At 38.4% G+C, this 18,465-nt stretch overlaps 1 protein-coding gene across 4 annotated transcripts in view; it reads right to left on the bottom strand.

Moving 5' to 3' along the window:
- Positions 1-18,465, bottom strand: part of SYT1 (synaptotagmin 1) — a 359,307-nt gene that overhangs the window by 94,783 nt on the left and 246,059 nt on the right. For all 4 annotated transcript variants that reach the window (XM_032184865.1, XM_032184880.1, XM_032184872.1 and 1 more), the window contains one exon: positions 1,753-1,937. In XM_032184865.1, the coding sequence (XP_032040756.1) occupies positions 1,753-1,937 (185 nt within the window). The remainder of the gene's footprint in view (positions 1-1,752; positions 1,938-18,465) is intronic.

Raw genomic sequence — 18,465 nt, 5'->3', positions numbered from 1 at the left:
TATAACCTAGAAAATTTAACTACTGTCTAATACATTAACATTTCAGTAGTGGCTATTGCAATGAACTAGTATGAACAGGTAAGAAACAACTGAATTTTTAGTATTTTTCTTTTCTTACTGTCCACTTAGCAACAATAACAAAAACTGCCCTCTTGCGTGATGTTGGAAACTTGATATAGCTCTGATAGCTCTGCACCTTTGAAGTGTATTCATTGTTTTCCTCCCCTTACCTGAGCTCATTTCACACTCCACTTAGGTGATCCAGCTGCAGTTGGCCATCAAACTTGCAAGGTCTCCGCACCTATCTTTCTTGCTTTCCTCCTATCATATCTCACATACTTGGAGAATCGTGCTAACCTGTTCCAAGACTCTTGAAGACTGGGTGATGAGCTGTATCCATTGCTGCTCCATCACTGTATAGTGGGATCCCACCACTGGCTCTGGTCTGCTCTGTTCACCTAGCTACTGTACTCTAGGGTTTTCTTCTTGGACCTTGTTCTTGATCTAATTACACTGGTCCCCAGGTTCCCAGGGTTCCCAGGTTGTACTAAAAAACTTGCTTTCAGTCCAGCTTTCTTCACACACTATATTGTGTCCAGCTTATTGAAGGAACTACTCATTCCTTACCTTGCTTTTATCTTCTTTCTTTGGCTGGATAAGCATTTCTGGTTTGCTCTGGCTTGGTTTGGAAGCACAGACACATGTAATATCTTTACAATAGTCTCCTACTGAAGAGTTTTGCAAAGCAGTTCTCTAACTATCCTCAGAACTTTTTTTTTTTTTTTTTTTTTTTAATGCAGCCCTTTGTCTTAGCTTAGGAAATATGGCATTACATTAAGGACACATGAATTCTTCACATTTATTTCCCCATTCTTCTGTTTATTCTTAACAGTTTTCCTTATGAATTCTTAGCAGCAGAATCATCAGGAAGGACAATACTAAAACACTGGCAATATATATATATATATACACATACATATTTATATTTTTTCTTTCAGGAACATATTAATTAAGTCTGTGACACTGAGGATTAGGTCCTGTAACCTTCTGCTTCTCTTGCATGAAACAGATCTAAATGACAAGTTTTCTTGCCCTCATGAAAATGATACTACTCAAAGGACATTATACTAATCTTTTCCTCCAAGTTACTCCATTGACTTACAGCTACAAGTACGTTCTGCTATCTTTAATCTCCTCCTCTCTAACACAAAATAAATTCTCCCAGCATCACTGTGCTGAATGACCCATGCTCTTTCTTTTTGATTGTTTTTCCTTGTTTCTGTGCTTCTCATTTTCTCCTCTAAATTGTTGTTTGTTTCTCAGTTGAACTTATGCTTTTGTGTAAAAAGAGATTTAGAGTACAGATCTGTTTGTTTATCATTGATGCTCAGAACCAGTGCTAGAAAGATATACAAATGTTGTACTTGGTCTTGGTCAAAGCCCTGAAAAAGGACAGTTGAAAATTGCACACATTTACTGCATTTTTGGGACAGCCAAGATGCTGTCAATAAACTTGTCCCTTCCAGATGAGTCACTACATGCCTGCCCATTTTTTTAGCAGAGAAGAGAAACTGGTTGACTGCTTTATCAGTGATGCCATACCCATATCCATTTGTTTGTGATACTACTGAGAAGATGCTGACGATCAGTCCCCTCTCCACAAAGCCAACATTGAGGCAATAACCAAAACATTTTTGTAGACACATTCTTCAAATACAACTCAAGAATTGAAGAAAAGGAGAGGTACTTTACCTGGTCTTTCATGGTTTTCCCTAAATCTTTAACATCTTTCATGTTAATAGCATTCTTCCCTCCCTTCTCCTTTCCCTTCTTCTTGTTCTTCTTTTTGAACAAGCATTTCTTACAGAGACAAAAGCAGCAGGTAAGGATTAATAGGACTGCAACTATGGCTATGGCTATTAAGGCCCAAGGTGGCACTGGAAGAGAAAAAGAAACACACACAAAAAGAAAGTGGTAAACTGTTAGTAGGGTTAAATTTAGAATCAAGAACATTTATTTCACAGCTAAGCCTTTTTCAAAGAAAATACCTTGCAGAAATACCTGAAATTCATTCTAAAATATGCTGTCATTAGTACAGTTCTCCCAACCAAGTATTTGCACACACAATGCCAATTTAACTTATCTATCTATTTATGTGCTAGGTGACACAGATCAAACTACCTTGCAGCTATTTTGATTAATTGACCATCTGAAAACAATATGTCCAAAATATTTACACTGTGCAAATCTGTAAAATGCTTGACACATTTAGGCAATCAGTTGCTTCTTTCTTTAATCATTTCCAGATCCCACCTGGCATTGTATCATGGTGGAATAGGGTGGAACTGACAGGGAATTTCCTGTTTTCAGAACAGCATCCATTTCAAGCAGTCAAGTTTTGATGAAGAGCCCTTCTCCTCTGCCCACTGTTGTACCTGACAGACTCACAGACTCCTCACAACAGATGAATGTCGAGGCCACCAGTAAACACTGACCAAGGGCACAGGACTGTCAAACCAAGGGCGTTTGTGCTATTAGTTATCATGCCCTAACACTAGCAGAGTTTTAGTACATAACTGTATTTTCACCTATAGTTTCCTACCAAGAAAAGCACAGTTCAAAGTTCGGATACTTCATTCAATCCAGGATGCTGCACATAATTGTAGTATGAATAAATAATACAGAACACTTACTATGATAAAATGGTCTTGTTAAAAATCAGAGTTTTGGAAAAAAACGAATTAACTTGAACACAAGTAGTCCAGGAGGGAATTGTCTTCATTCAGCTCAGCTTTAATGACCACTGATGCCCACATTTAACCTGAACACCCAATGAAACTTCGAATATTTTAAGCTGTCATTTTCTAAAATCTCTAAACACACTCACTCTACCAGGTTTTTAAGTTATTTTCTCACTGTTTTACCTAAAGGTCTGTAATATGATATAGAGCAAAACTGAAGAGTGAATAAAATTTGACATGTTGACATCAGTGAATCACAGAAGGGAATGGACAGCATAAATAGAGAAAATTAAATGCTTAAAGAAGCTAAGCAGATTGTGAGGAATGGTCACTGGAAATTCCAGTAGAATTTACCAGTTCAGAAAGAGGGCAAAGCCTAAACCTTCCCTACTCTAAGTTTAATGACCATATTTCTAACTTTTATTCAAATGTTATTAGTGACAGATACAAAAATAATGTAGGAAAAATAGTTAAACAATAATTTCTGTAATACTTTTTGTGCATCCAAATGTTCATTAAATGCAGCTGCTACAAAAGGGAAGCTATGTACCATATGTAGAACAAATGAGAACTGATTACTAAACAAATGAATGTTAAAAGATAAAGAGTGAACAGATTAACAGCTGTTTATGGGATGTATTTTATGGAGTCAGCAGCAGCAATTCTGCAGTAAAAGTTGCATTAGATCTGCACTTATCACATCTTAAAATCTGTATTTCATGCACTAATGATTTCATTTTTACTTCAGATCTGGTATGATAACTCCTTGTAGCACAACTGACTCTCCTACTAATTTTTTTTTTTTTCATCCAACACTCACAAATGTGAAAACATTACCTTCTAGAGGCAATGTGTATTCTTTTCAAATTTAAACTTCTTGCACGTGCCTAGACTGCATTAGACACTTGGCCTTTGAATTTGTATTTATATAACACTGTACTTTATATCTGAGCTAATTCTTAGGAGTTCTGACAATATGAAATGAATGATGTGCCTAAATTTATCAGCTATTTGTTTTGCTGCCTTGTCAGGAGTGCTCAAAGCATGATGTGAGGGAACATGGGGAGCAGCAAGAGTATGGGATAGGTTTGGGGTGGGATGGCACTGTGGGAGTAAAGAGAGGAGGGGCACAGCTAATGTGGGTAAGCTAGGAGAATCAAGGAATTGAGACAGGGAATGTGGGCGTTAATAGGATATATACATACACATCCTACAGATGAAAAAGCTTGTGTAGGTTCAGATGCCTATGTGCTGAAACTATTGTGCAAAGTGGTATTCTGGCACTGTTGCCTTGGTTCTCTGGAGCATGAACAATGTAGGGTGCCTTGGGGAGCATTTTAAACACTTGCAGATACCTCAGCTTGTTTTTTGTCATGTATTGTCTGTTCTCATCTATTTGTAATTTAATGTCACCCAATAGCTCTTGTGATGCAATTAGATGAACCCCAAATTAATATCAGAGACACCAAAAATTATGCTGAATTCCCCATTATCTCTTCAAAGAAAATATACTACCTTTTTATTATAGAAAGCATAATAAAAGATAAAAATTTGGGGTTTCCCAAAATTTGGACATTTTCAAAAATGCCTTCACCATTCAAGACTGAAAAAGCAAAAAGGAATGAACATTTTTTCCCCAATAAAAGTGTACTATCTCTGTCAAGGAGATGGCTCAGCAGAACATTGCCTTCAATAGACAGTGCTGAATCTAACACTGCTAGCAGGGGAGGTACATGCTAGATTTAAGACAAGTGAAATGTACAGTTAACTTTGAAATGATGTTCATTGTCTTTCAAAAGCATTATTTACATAAATGTTAATCATTTTTACATGACACAGGCAAGATTTTACAAAATTATTAAAAATCCATTATTATTATGTCCCCAAATTATTGAAGACTTTGAAGGTTCTACTCAATTCATGACACTGCCAGAAGACCTTGAATTCCAGCAAAAAGTTTCTAAAAATTAGTTTTGTATAAAGTGTTCTCAGGGTGGACAGTCCAGAATGAAGTAACCAATACCACTATTGCTTTGGAAGACTCAAATCTGCAGTCCTTTTTGGCATACCAACTGTGAATAATATCTATAAAAATGTTATGGACAGCATATGAATTTGGTGTTGTAGATTGGCTTACTTTAGAGCTTCATAATGAGTAATTATGGTTGAACTTTCTCACACATAAGCAAGACTTTCAAATAATTTCATTTTCCTAGTGTTAAATGGACAGCAAAGGGAATCTATAGTTTGAATACTACCTCCATCTATATTAAAACAGGTTGATCAGGTTCAATAGTGTATTTTGAAACCTCAGTGGGTCTTTGGACATAATCCATTAAACAAAAAAACTCTGCAGCAGACAAACGGGTGGGTGACACAAAAAACATTCTGACCAAGGGATTGAGAGGTATCAGAGAGCCAAAAGCGACTTGTACAATGTTTTACCAAGTACCAGCACAAGGGGGTGCTTTGAAACAAGCAATACTTAACCAAGCTATCAAGGAAAAGCTATAGGTTTAAGTATAATTAATATGTGCATAAGCTTTTTGGTATTTCAGTGCTATTTTCTTTGTTCTGCTCCCGTAGACAAATACAGAATACTTATCTTGAAGACACTGTCATGAATCACTACATGATTTGGTGATTCTACAAAGCTCCAATAGAGCTAAGATGGCACAGTTAGTAAGAGTAAAGTTTTGAATTAGTAGTATCGGTCCAGTCCCAACAGGGTACATTCCAGGACTTAACTCAGAAATGCAAGAGTGGAGTACAAGGAAATTGCAGGGAACATGAAACGTTTTTCCTGACCAATAGTGGGTCACTGAAAAGAATAAACTCTATGATTATGTTGATAATGGAGATGGTTTTGGTACCAATACTGCATCCTTCAGTCATGCTGAGCATCAGTCAGACATGTAAGCAGCTAAAGGACTTTTCTGAGGCTTTCTTCAATGTGTTGTTTCCTACCATTAAGGTCAGCCAGTGTTGTATGCATATTGTAGGTTACTTAATGCATCTGTAACCATTTCATATATATGGCAGCTGTCATGCACTGGTATTTTATCATCTCAGTTTGGACTTGAGAAGGGATTGATGAGGCAGATCTCTAGGCCATTCCCACTTACCGTGCTTGAACTCATGGCGTGCATGGTCTGGGAGGGCATGATGAAAATAATGTGAATATAGGCTCCCAGAGCTGCCCTAATGCAGAAGGCACTCACACCCATGGGAGCAAACCTAGTTAGAAGCATTATGTGAAGCATGCAGTGTGGTACTGGGTCCTTGGGACCCAGTGCTTCACGCCACAGATTTGCTTCTATTGCACTGCACTAAACATAGGTCGTGTCCCAACCTGTAATCAAATCTTGTTCCACTGAATACATTAGATTCAAAGGAAAAGATGTTTTACTGAGTTAGTTGATTTAAGAGCTACAAATTGTGCCCTTTATGCAAAGATATCCTTACTTAGCCTTACACAAAATGCTTGGAGAGGTACAGGCCTTGGGTCTAAAACTGACATTCCCATCAGGCGATCTAAAATTATCAAATGCCTCAGAGGACATTTGACTCCAGAGGAAAGACAGTAGAGGGTAGTCACAAAATGTGTAACAGAATCAAAGTGCTGCAGTCTATAAAAGAGAATAAAACCCTTCATCCTAATAATTTTCCTCTCTTTCTGTGTGTAATGTCACAGGAAATTTCATTAACTTAAAAAAAGAATCTAAAGAGAGAGAAGGTCAAGAAAAAAAAAATGAAGAGAGGAGCTGAATTAAAAAGTGAGGACTTCCATACCAAGTTATCCAGCGATAACTTGCAATTAAGCAATTAAGTGGCCCCATTTAAACTGTGATAGCAAAGGACTATCAGATGATGGCAGATCCCATATTATTGTACAAAGGAGGCCCATGGCATGTTGCAATTGATACATATTAATAATCTATGTTTCAGAGGGGGCCTGCTACTGAACCAGAAGATGCAACTGTCACATGGTTTGTTTGTGAAGCACATCACATTAGGCTAAATCTCTGGTAGCCTGAACATGAGAGCACTGGCAGTTTTTATTTATTAAACTGTACTTTTTTTTTTTTTTTTTTTTTCCCACTTACTGCTTCTTATCTGGAAGGAAAAATAATATATAGCCATACTCAGACTTTCTGTATAGCAACTCACCAGGTGCCCATTCTGGGAACCAATCTGACTTTCATTAAAAGTTCCTTAAAAAAAATAAAATGTACTAAGAGAAAGGTAATACTACTACTCATAGCAGAAGGAATACAGAGGTGATCAATGCATAGGAGGGGAAATGCTGATACATGGTAGAATGATTTGTAAAGGAAGCAGGGAAAAACTGCAAATACATACTTAAAAATAATGATTTAAATGCTAACCTTCGCATTTATACAGCTACATTTCCTCCCCTAACACTTGTATATGAATCCTTGCTTTAACAGCATCTTAGCAAAAAACTGTTTTCACTTAAATTTATCTCAGATTTTTTATGTAGTTCAAGATAATGGCTATGACCCATCACTAGAAGAAACCTCTACTAAATATCTTAACAAATGCTCTCATGCTGCATTTCCCCTTTTCTATTTTCTGAGCAATGTGCTGTTACATAATACTATCTCTATGAATAGTTTATGGAAGTTACTGAGGCTTTAACTGAGATAAGAGATATGCGTTTTGACAGTGAAAGTTCCCTATGTGCAAAACAGTTTGTGAAAATGTACTGATTACATGGGCTTCACCCACTGAATACACTTATACCTATAGCTTCTTTGTTAGATATTCTCATGTGAAATTATTCTGACTTCTTATGGTTAAACATTCATGTTTTTGCAAATAAACTGACATTGAATTTAGCAGTAATCCTAGACATTGCTATAAATTTAGCTGAGGAGCTTGGGTCACTCAAACACCACGTGTACCAACTGCGTGTTCCCTAAGCTGGAAGTCAAAATACATAAAATGACTAAAATATTAACCTGAAGGTGAACCCACACCTATTATTGGAATTTTCAGGTCACTTGAATTTATTATTGGTAGTATTAATTCACCTTTTAGGATGCATGACAGTTGTACATTGTGGTAAAACACATTTACCGAACAGTGTATCTTCTTTCTGCAGAGCAGAACTATTTTTGTCTCTGTTGCTCTCCCTCTCTCCCTCTTTCCTACATATTTTGCTCCCTCTCGCCCTCAGCTACTCACTGCTCAGTGTCATCAGCTCCTCTGCTCCTTGTCTCTTGAGGTACATGGCAGAGAAGGTAAGGCCAGGGAGTCTCCAGGTGAGACAGGATGGTGAGGGAGCAAAGCTGCTGAGATGTCTCCTTGACGGAAGTACCTCAGAGAGATCACAAAGGCTTTCAAGCTCAAGTGTCAGGTTTCATATGAATAAATACTAAAACAAAAATAGCTCCTCTGTTAACCAGACTACCTCCTCTCAATCTCAAAATGAAATAGAATAAAAGCAAAATAGAGTTAAAACAGATTTCCCCTTTGCTGCCTGTGTTGCTACTGGTCTGAGCCACTCTCCCAGGCTTGCCTTCAGCTCAGCCACAATTGGATGTAGTCCTTGGGAACCACAACATGGTGCTGTCACCTCCCATCGTTCCACAGCTCCCACTGGTTGCTTCCTCCCCCTTCCTTGGGAAAATACAGCCATTTCGCCCATCACCCTCTGCATGAGATCCATATCCCCATTGCCTCCAGCGTGTCCCCCCCAGCTGGCATGCAGCTGACCAGAGGAGAAACCAGCAGCCTAACCCCCTCCTGCATAGCATGTCCCTTGTGAAGGGCTGCAGCATTGGCCAGTGTGACAAACGACAAGCCTCACCTGTCCAGCAAAGCCTCTAGGTCACTTGCTACAGAAAATGGAGTAGGGAAAGAAAAAACCTTGGTGGAAGATGCTTTCTAATCAAGTGGATAGTATTTTTAGACTGATGCTTCCTATCAGTTCATTATATCTGCTGCCATAAAGCTTTTAACATAAAATAAATGAATTCAGGCTCTAGATAATTGCCAGAGAAAGCACTAAACACACTCAGCAGCTGGGGAAGATGAAGAAAGCTGGAGCCTCAAACTGGACCTGGAAGCCAGACAGGTTTGCTGAAGGCGTTCCAAAAACTGTGTATGCACCAACACCAGCTGAGGCCAAATACTTCCCTGAGAAGGCACAAATCAACTCATGGGGCTAATATTCAACACTGACAAACAAATCTGTAGAAGCTTGAGATGACTGTTTTCTATCATGTGGACAATGACATTTTGTGGTTAAAGAGCATTTGACTTTTCCTGTGACACACTGCGTGTTGCACTTCAAATTTTGATTGATAGTTTGAAGGAAAAGAACAGTAAAAAAGTCGTGCGACTGCTTCTGACTTCAAACAAGAATTCACTAATGGACAAAATACTCTAGTCATATCAATCTCAAGACTCAGAAATCAAGAGAATAAGACTCAAAAGTAATGAAATTGATGGAAAAAATCAATTATGCTTATGTATATTTGATTTTCCTAGTTGATTTCATTGCATGCAATGAACACTGTTTTTGTTTCATTTTCCTTTTTTTTTTTTTTTTTTTTTGGAGTACTTGGGTATGTATTTGTGTCACTTTTTCAAGGCTTTCCCTGCAAATGAGAAGCAGGGTTGTATTTCATTTTTCAGAAGAGGAATCACATATCTTTCATACCACAATTAGTCATGCATAGTACATGTTCGATGTTAGAAGTTTCAAAATTAGATAAAAAATCTATTGCCAACAAAGGAAATGCTATAAGAGTATAATGTCATCTTAAAAAATAATAATAAAAAATCTATGATTTCTGACAATATGAAATTATAGAAACTATCTGTCTTTATACCAATGGTCTGTTAACACATAGAAATGTTACATGCAGGTATAAATGAGAACAGCTACAAATAACAGAATTGTCTACCATTGGAGTTATACACTAAGTTCCTAAGTAATTATCAGTTTTATTCCTTACTGAGATTTAATATTCATTTAGAAGGTCACAAATAAAAATGCTTCAGTTATAGCATCTTTCATAGGTAGGTCACAAACTGTCTTATAAATGAGGTAGGTAATATGTGAACTGCAGAGATACAGACATTAAGGCACAGACAATAAAATGACTTCGGATAGCATCATATAGAAGACACTGTGGGTGCATCAATCTACATTACTGACTAGTGTTGTGCACAGGGAGCAACAGCAGATTCATCTGCTGTGTGTTTCGTTCACATGTCCTCATTCACATGTCCTCGTTCCAGCAGTGGAGCATATGTCAGGAGCAGGTCCTATGCATGCACCTGGCAGCTGTGGGGAGCGATGTGCTAGAGGATGCCACGTGCCCTTTGCAAGAGAGGCACACCAGAGAGTGGCCTGGGGCACAACATCAGCCTCGGGATTCACCTCAAGCACCACCCTGGAGCGTGTGGCCCCCAGTTCCCTAGAACACAACACAAACTCACAACTACAAGGAAGCCCTCCAGCACACTAAATCACTAGTGCCTCACACCGTGTGTGACACAACAGGTGCCCTCAGTCTCTGCTCCAGGCTCTCAGAGCTGCAACCTTTCCAGCATGTCTCACTGGCATGTCACCTCCTCTGGTACCTGGAGCTTGACTGCACTGTTAGATCATCTCTTCCACCTCGCTTCTTCTCAAGCAGCAAGCCAGAGGACTACTTCGAGGTTTTCTGCATGGCTAGTCCATAAAAAACACTGAAGCTGCTGGAAAGAAGGGTACACAGCACTTTCCACCAAGCCTTGGAGCAGCTCTTGCTAGCAGGGAAGCGCGATGACATGAAATTGCTCCAGGACTGCAGGGTGTCTGGGCCCTTAAAACTCTATTTTATTTATAACTATATAGCTGTAACATAAACATAGAGACTGAAATTTCATTTGTCACAATGTACTACTTTGAAAATAGATTTTCATTTCTTATTGAAAACTTTAAAACCAATATTTTTTCCTGACTCCTGCCATTTTATTATCCAGACAGCAATATGTCCAGAATCCATACACTCAGAGAAAGCACCAAAGTATGGGATATCAAGTGGTAAGCAGACTTTACTCACTTCTCATCCATACCAACTGATGACTTTACCCATTGAAAACAATCCTCCCTGTTCCTCAGCTTTGTTGCTAGTTCAGATTTTCATTTGTCACCTTTTAAAGATTCCCTTCACGAGGATGACAGTGAAGTTTTCAGTGAAATTTACTACCTTTCCATGTTTAGTAAGAACAAAATGTCAAAATGCAAAGTATTTCTAACTTGTAAATAAGCAAACTCTTTCTGTTTATAAAAATATGACACAATTTCCCTTAGGACATGATCTTTTGCCTCTATCCATCACACAGCCTGGTAGAGCTGTATTATTGACTTTGAACAGATGCTAAGCAGGTTCATATATCTGTTTTTATCAAGCCCTTGAACAGGCCTGGGACTTGTTTTTCCCCCTCAGATATACATGTATAAGATTAAGACAGGTTAAAAAGACTCATTCACAGCGTAGAATGTACTACCTCTACATATATATACATATATGTATGTACACATATATGCCATCTGCCATCCACTTATTCAAGAAACATATGCATTCTGCAGTCAAGAATCATGGAAATGGTTTATTTCTAAAATTGATTAATACTTTCAGATATAAAAGCCTTTGCTGTTGTTTTTTATTTTTTGTAAATCACTTCAGCAAGAAAACATTTGCATACTTAAGCAAAATAAGTAGTGAGAAAGGCTAATTTCTAATAGGTTTGGGAACTTTTTCATATCTTCAATGTCCAGAATGATTAAAAAAAATTAATTTCATACCTGTAGTTCTGAAGAATCAATTATAAAAACAATCAAGAACAAACCCAAACCAATCTTCTTCTTCCACAGAGAATTAAAGCTTTGTTTTTAAATATACTTTTTTTTTTTTTTTTTTTTTTTTTTTTTGTGTATGCTAGGCCACTTGCAATATGTAAGCAGTAATTGCTAGTCTGAGAAATCATATTTTCTTCTGTGACAAGAATGTATCTATAAAAACACATTTCTTTTGCTGGGCAATAGTGTATACCCAATGAAATTAACTGAATGCCTGCATTTTGTGATCTGTTATTTTAAATGTACAGATATAACTTTGAACAAGATTATTTCATTAAATATTATCATTATTAATAGACACTCATTTGTGTGTGGGTAGGGCCTAAAGGCACTGACTCAGAAGAAATGCCTCACTGGATTAGGCAGCGCACACAGATGAAATAAGAAGGCAGTCTGGCCTGAGAGGCTTTGCAGCTTAAGGTTCCAAGCCTGTGGCGGGTACGTGGGCATCTCGGTTCAACCAATTGCTCACAAGGGCCAGGACCTTAACCACGCATCAGCCTATAAGAATGCACCAGGCTTGTACACTGTCAGCTACAGTCCATCCAAGCACATCACGCAGCACACTGCTGTGCACAGCCATTGCTAAATAAACATTTTTATTGTCTCAACAAGATCCTCCTAGGATCCTGTCCACCTACAACATGAATGCCCCCTTTCTGGGTAGCGCCCAGCCAGCCAGCCAGCCTGGCACCTCCATAGCTTGCCATTGCATTGGCCAAGGTTGTGGCTAAGACTGGGCCCTGAACAAATGGCACTGAAAACCAAGAGACACTTTTCATCTGGGACCCTCCAAAATGAGTGCCTGAGCTAGCTGCATTCTCAAGGCAGAAGCAGTTAGTACCAGACAACCCAGGTTTCATAGAATCATAGAATATACCAAGTTGGAAGGGCCCCACAGGGATTATTGAGTCCAACTCTTGGCTCTAAATGCATTGTCCAAATGCTGCTTGAACTCTGGCAGGCTCAGTGCCATGAATACTGCCGTGGGGAACCTGTCCCAGTGCCCGACCACACTCTCGGTGAAGAACCTTTTCCTAACACCCAGCCTGAACCATCCCTGTTGCACATTCATACTGTTAAGGACCAGGTTTCAACTGTGGCCCTTTCTGGTCTTCCAGATAAAGTTGCAAATCAAGACAGAAATTGTTCTCCAGACACTAAGGCATCTATGAAAACAGTTGGCAGAGGGCAGCTTGTAATACGAATGCCCCAAATAAAAATATGGTATATTTAATAGCATTTCAACACAGTCTAGTCTGTGTCTCCACTCTTTTCCAGAAGGTGTTTCCAGTGCTTGAGACCCTGACGCACCTCAGGCATAGGCTCACATTAGAACTGATTTTGGAGATCATCCAGGACGGGTGCAATTCCACACCCTGTCTGGCCCTGCTCATCCTGGTGGGACTAAGTGAGGCTGGCTGTGGCTGTGTTTGATTTTTCCATGGGACAAGGTTGTGCTGGATATGTGGGAAAGCATTCCTGGCAGGCACCTCTGTCATTGGCAAGGCACTCCCATGCAGCTCTGCAAAGGGCAGAGAACAAACCAGCCATTCTGTAGATTTCTTGGGAATGTTGGTCCCAAACTTTCCCCATCCATTCTTGCTAGAAAATTTTCACAATCTCTACCTATTAGGCAGTGTTGCTGGTCAGGATATTTGTATCAGCTTTGCAAATCTGGAGGGAGCTGGTACCAACAGCCCAGCCAACCCAAGCCTTGGGATGACAACAGAGAGCCATTGCCACTGCACTCCTCACCTGTGCCTCAACAAGCACCATGTAAGATAACTCCCTTCAGTCCTTCCTGGCTGAGCCAACCTCCCAGGAAAACACTGCTGACATGAATATGCACAACAGCTTTTGCAGAAGTCTGTTCTACCAGCACATGGCTATCCATATGAAGATGTGTATCAGAAAGTATTATTAAGATACAGTTTGGTGGAACCTGTAGGTTATTAGACACTTATAAATAAATAAATAAATAATAATAATAAAAAAGATTGTTTAATTTCATTATTCACTGACAGTATATAACTCAAGTCTATTAGGCAAAATGGTTTCACCTGCTATTTAAAAAAATATAGACTTTGATCTTTCTCTTGAAATGTTCAGTTTTATTTTAAAAGACTGATCAGAGAATCTAAATATGGGTTGAGCACTTGACTGGTATTTCGACCTCCTTTATTTTGCAAGAAGCTATCCAGGCTGCAACCCACATATCAGGAGTAGCCTTCGTAGGAAGAAATCTATTTTCGAGATACAGTTAAGGTTAATAGCCATGTTGCTCTTCTTTTTCAGAAGCTCATTTAGCAGCACTATTATGATGAGGATGATGATGATTGATTACTAGCTTCTGCCTTTTTGCACAAAAAGCACCATTCCTGATTGGCTAACTAGCAATGTGGTAATGGTCATTAACTTTGTTGCAGGAACCACTGCCAAAGTGATAAATAGATTTGGTTTACATTAGCTACCAGCCTAAAAGCATCGTTTGACCTCATTAATAGCTCTAATCAAATCTGGAGTTATGCTCCCTAAGAAGGAAGGCTATCTTTTTTAGGATGTCAACTCAGAGTCTTTTTATTCTGGTCTCCATAAATACAAAAGTTGAAATTTCGTTCCACTGAGGTAAGGTCACAATCCTCTCCAAAACGCATTGTTTAAATGCTATACTGTCATTTTGCCCTTACTTTTTGTTCGGTCTGAGACAAGTTAAAGTTGTTCTTAGCAGGAATTGAAAGTTACCTACAGCTGTTATTTTTGCCAGGCTCAGGAAAGGTGCTTTTCTTAGAAAAGTGGTCAGTTTGCTGGAGGAAACTAGAACACAACTTTTGTTTGTACGTTTGGAATTTCATGTTACTGTCTTGAAATCTGCAGCAAACCCACATGACTAACGTATGGATATAGTTTTTCAGGTCTGTGGGAGGAAAGAGTTGGAAACTGCATTTTGATCTCTTAATCCAGATTTCCTTCATACTATCTGCAAATTGTTTCTTGTATACTATATCTTCCGTAAAGCACAAGTACAACATACCCATCACTGATGCTGTGCTTCTGACTTTGCAATCTAGCAATGTTATAAGTTATTAATTTAGCAAGCCTGGAATATGTTTTCTCTCATGTTGTGCTTCAGTCTTCTGCTAATTAGCCTGAATAATAAATTCACACAAGCTTCAATCAGCTCCTATATCCAGCTAGGCTACGAATATACGTTACAGCTGCAACCCTAAATTGACAATATTAGTTTAGGGGGATGATGTGGATCTGAAAAGAGCCTAGAAAGGATTGTTTTTTAAGCACACACACATACCATCCTGCAGGACAGCATAAAACATGTGCATCTAGTGTGGATTAAAGCAGGCATTTTGCCCAATGCTTACTTTGTCCTGTTAATATCACTGGATATTAACAACAACTACTATCAGTTTGTCTCATAAGATAGCGACTCTCCCTAAAAATCTGATCCAAGTACTTTTATCTGATTTATTTATTTATTTATTTATTTATTTTAACTGGACAAAAGTAGAGGTGAAATATGACAGTGCAAGCTTTGGTGAGCAGGAACCATTAAAAAGACCCTTTTCCTCAATGCCTGTGTTCTGTTTGGTGATTGCTTCTTCTAAAATTTAGCAATGTGGAGAACAGGAACAGGAAAACTTTCTCCCCTCTCAGTGTGGCCTATATTTTGAATTATTTTGTACACATCGTCGTGATTTCAACATAAGTTAAAAGTACTATCAACCATTATAGCTTCCAGCTTGATGAAGAAATTTAGTCTAAGTCTCTCCAGTTCCTGGAGGAGCACTCCGACTTTCAGATCAATATATAAGAAGTAGAGAGCTGTGCTACCGGTGTATCAGAAGACTCGGCCTTTTTCCATTCCTATCCCCCTAAAAGGGCTGCTGGCATCTGTCTTTCAGAGGGGAATTTTCATTTCCCTGTGTTAAGTGGACAAATGAACCAGTTGCTGCTCTGAGAAACCCTCCATCTTAACCCCTGCATCTGGCTTGCTGCTGGACAGGCTTTTCATTGTTCTGAGACCCCATGACTCCCACCTGTGCTGAGTTTGAAGTCCAGCCATGTAACACTGAAGTCAGGCTTCAAGCTGTTCTTAAATTATGTCAGTCTCTCCTTTTTTTTTTTTTTTTTTTTTTTTTTTTTTTTTTTCCCCCTGGATATGACAGAAAGAAATAAATCCCCTCTTTCAGTATCAGAGTCCACCTTTGATTAACTGCACTAGGTGTCAGTTTTGCCTTACACTGCTCAAATGAAAACCAGACATATTCTAGGCACTTACATCCCTTATGGGATCTAATTGAACAAGCTCCACTGACAGAATGAGCATCCTCTTCCTCTGTCTCCTGACGTAGTGTCCTATTGACACTGAGTGTGCTCAGCACAGATTGATCCTGCAGGTACATCCAAGCCAGACTTTCTCCACTAGGTGAAGCATCCCTGTAAGGGCATGTTGAAAACTCACTGCTGAAATGTTACCACCTTCTTCTATTCATTGGGAAGAAAACAGGAATCAGAGCCTTACACCAGCTCTGAAAATCAATTATTCAACATTCTTGTCTGACTTTTGCTTCAGTAAATGATCATCACTGACGCAAAAGTTCTATAGGAAACTTGGATCTATAGTCCTGTCCTCTGGATGACAGAACTCCAAGTTCATTGTGTTTTTATCTTTGAAGTGCCTTCTGAATGACAAGTTGCTAATTGGCATAAAGGGAGATAAGTATTATTTTCCTTTTAAAGAAGGAAAGCCAGGAGAAAATGACCTGTGACTTGCTTTAGGGATTTCAAAGAATGTCACTAATATCTGAGCATAGTCAACCTAACCCCATGCCTAGAGTACATTTCTCTTCTGAGACTGGAATATTTTCAGTCTAGTAATATTTTGTTCCTCGTATTTATAGTCAGCCTTAGTAGCTGCTCTAGATGGCACATTTTCTTATTGCTATTTAACAATTCCTGCATCCCCTCCTTGCTCAAAGTGCATCCCGTTTATTAAAAACATTTAATTAAATTACATTATTCTCATTGGAATCATTTCATTGCTACTGATCAAAAAGGCTGAAAAATTATCAACTCTTAAAATTAAAAGTACATACCAGAGTTCTTACTTCCGTCCCTGTTTAAACAGAATAGAGCATGCAGTGATTAATCTGAAGCTTGGCCAAAATGGAGAAACAAAAATGAAAAGGGAATGATATATCTAAACATAGGAAAATAATCTCTGCTGGAATTAGAAATAAGGGTAAAAGAATCATTCTTGAAGCCAATGCCCGTGGTCTTGGTGACTTTTCCCCAGTGAGGCTTTTGCCCCAAGTTTCCAGTTTCTCTCGCAAGTATTCTGTCATTAACTAAAGAAGCATCTGTGCTTTCTCCTGATAATAAAATTTTGCAATAGCTAATCGACAATTGTTTCAAACCTGTAGCATCACGAGTAATGAACAATTAATCCTCTGTCTCCTCAGAACTGAGTTAAGCTCAGAATAGAAAGGGAAAGGCAGCAAAAGAAAATGGGCTCTGCGAAGCATGAAGAAATAAAAATGAAAAGATCATAAAGAAAACAAACATTAAGGGTAGAAGAGCAATCAATAAAGTCCAAAGCTCGCAAGATTGTCTTGGAAAATAAGCACTCTAAAGGAATTTAAATGAGTACAAATGGAATTCACAGAAAGATTTATTTAAGAGTGAATTAATTCTTCAGTGCAATACCCTTTTTTCTTCCCCTGCATGATTTTCTTTTAAGCTACTTCACTTTCTGTGTATGGTGCCACACAGCAATAACAACACAAATTATATAAGTTCTTCCACAGTGATTATTCCAGCAGGCAAATGGTTAACACACTAAAATAAATGCAAATGAGATGGTGGTTTGTTATTGGCTGAAAGTGCCTCAAAACAGACTAATAGTGATACATAGATGCAACTTTGCATCTGTAGTCTAATTAAAACTAATCTAATTAAATATGGTGCATCTGTAAAGCAGCTTGAGCACTGCAGATAACACACAGAATTCCTTTTATAGTTGGAAAAAGCTACCAAGAGGCAGTGTCTGCCATTTTACTTTATTTGGAACTACTTTAATAGCAGGTGAGTAATCAGCAAATAAATTCTATGTAGCTGCTTTGGAATTGTTCATTCACAGAAGCAGAAGCAGTGATAATGTATCCACAGATACATTACTACAGCAATGGAGGCCACACTGACAGGGGGAGGTAATGGCCTTTCATTAGACAAAATGATACAGCTTGAAAACAGAAAAAAGCTTCAAGCCATAAGTCATCCTTCAGCCTTACTTATTAAGGCAGAACTCAACTACAAAAAAACACTTTTGCAGATGTGTTATGTTACTGACATGAGCTGTCCACAGCAAAATCAGGCATGATCAAAACCTTGTCTTGTCAGGAGATTTCTTTCAAAACATTCTTACAACAGAATCACTTTTTTTTCCCCTTCTTTTTTCCTGGCAAATAAACATTCCACAGGCTCTGCGTTCAGTATGAAAAATTAAAGCCCACAACTGAAATTCTGCCATAAGCAACTTTAGCATTAAGAATTAAAATGGCCATGAGGAAATAAAATAATGTATATGACCCTCCACCCAACACACACTCTACAAGCTCTGAGAGCAATGTACAAGAATGAATAGTTCACCTTTCTTCTTTCCCCCCACAAAATTTTAGGCAAGACATTTAAGGTTAAAAAACTGTCTTAAAAATGCTCAAACCAGATGTCAAGAATGAAAAGAAGGTCAGGAGGGCAAATCTTTACAAAAAGTTAGTCACAAAATATTTCCATAAGGTATTATAGTAGACAAAGACACTTTGC

Source organism: Aythya fuligula, chromosome 1, assembly GCF_009819795.1.
Source record: "Aythya fuligula isolate bAytFul2 chromosome 1, bAytFul2.pri, whole genome shotgun sequence".
Taxonomy (NCBI): Eukaryota; Metazoa; Chordata; class Aves; order Anseriformes; family Anatidae; genus Aythya; species Aythya fuligula.
The sequence above is the reverse complement of the archived record's forward strand: the minus strand, read 5'-3'. Positions and strand labels throughout refer to the sequence as shown.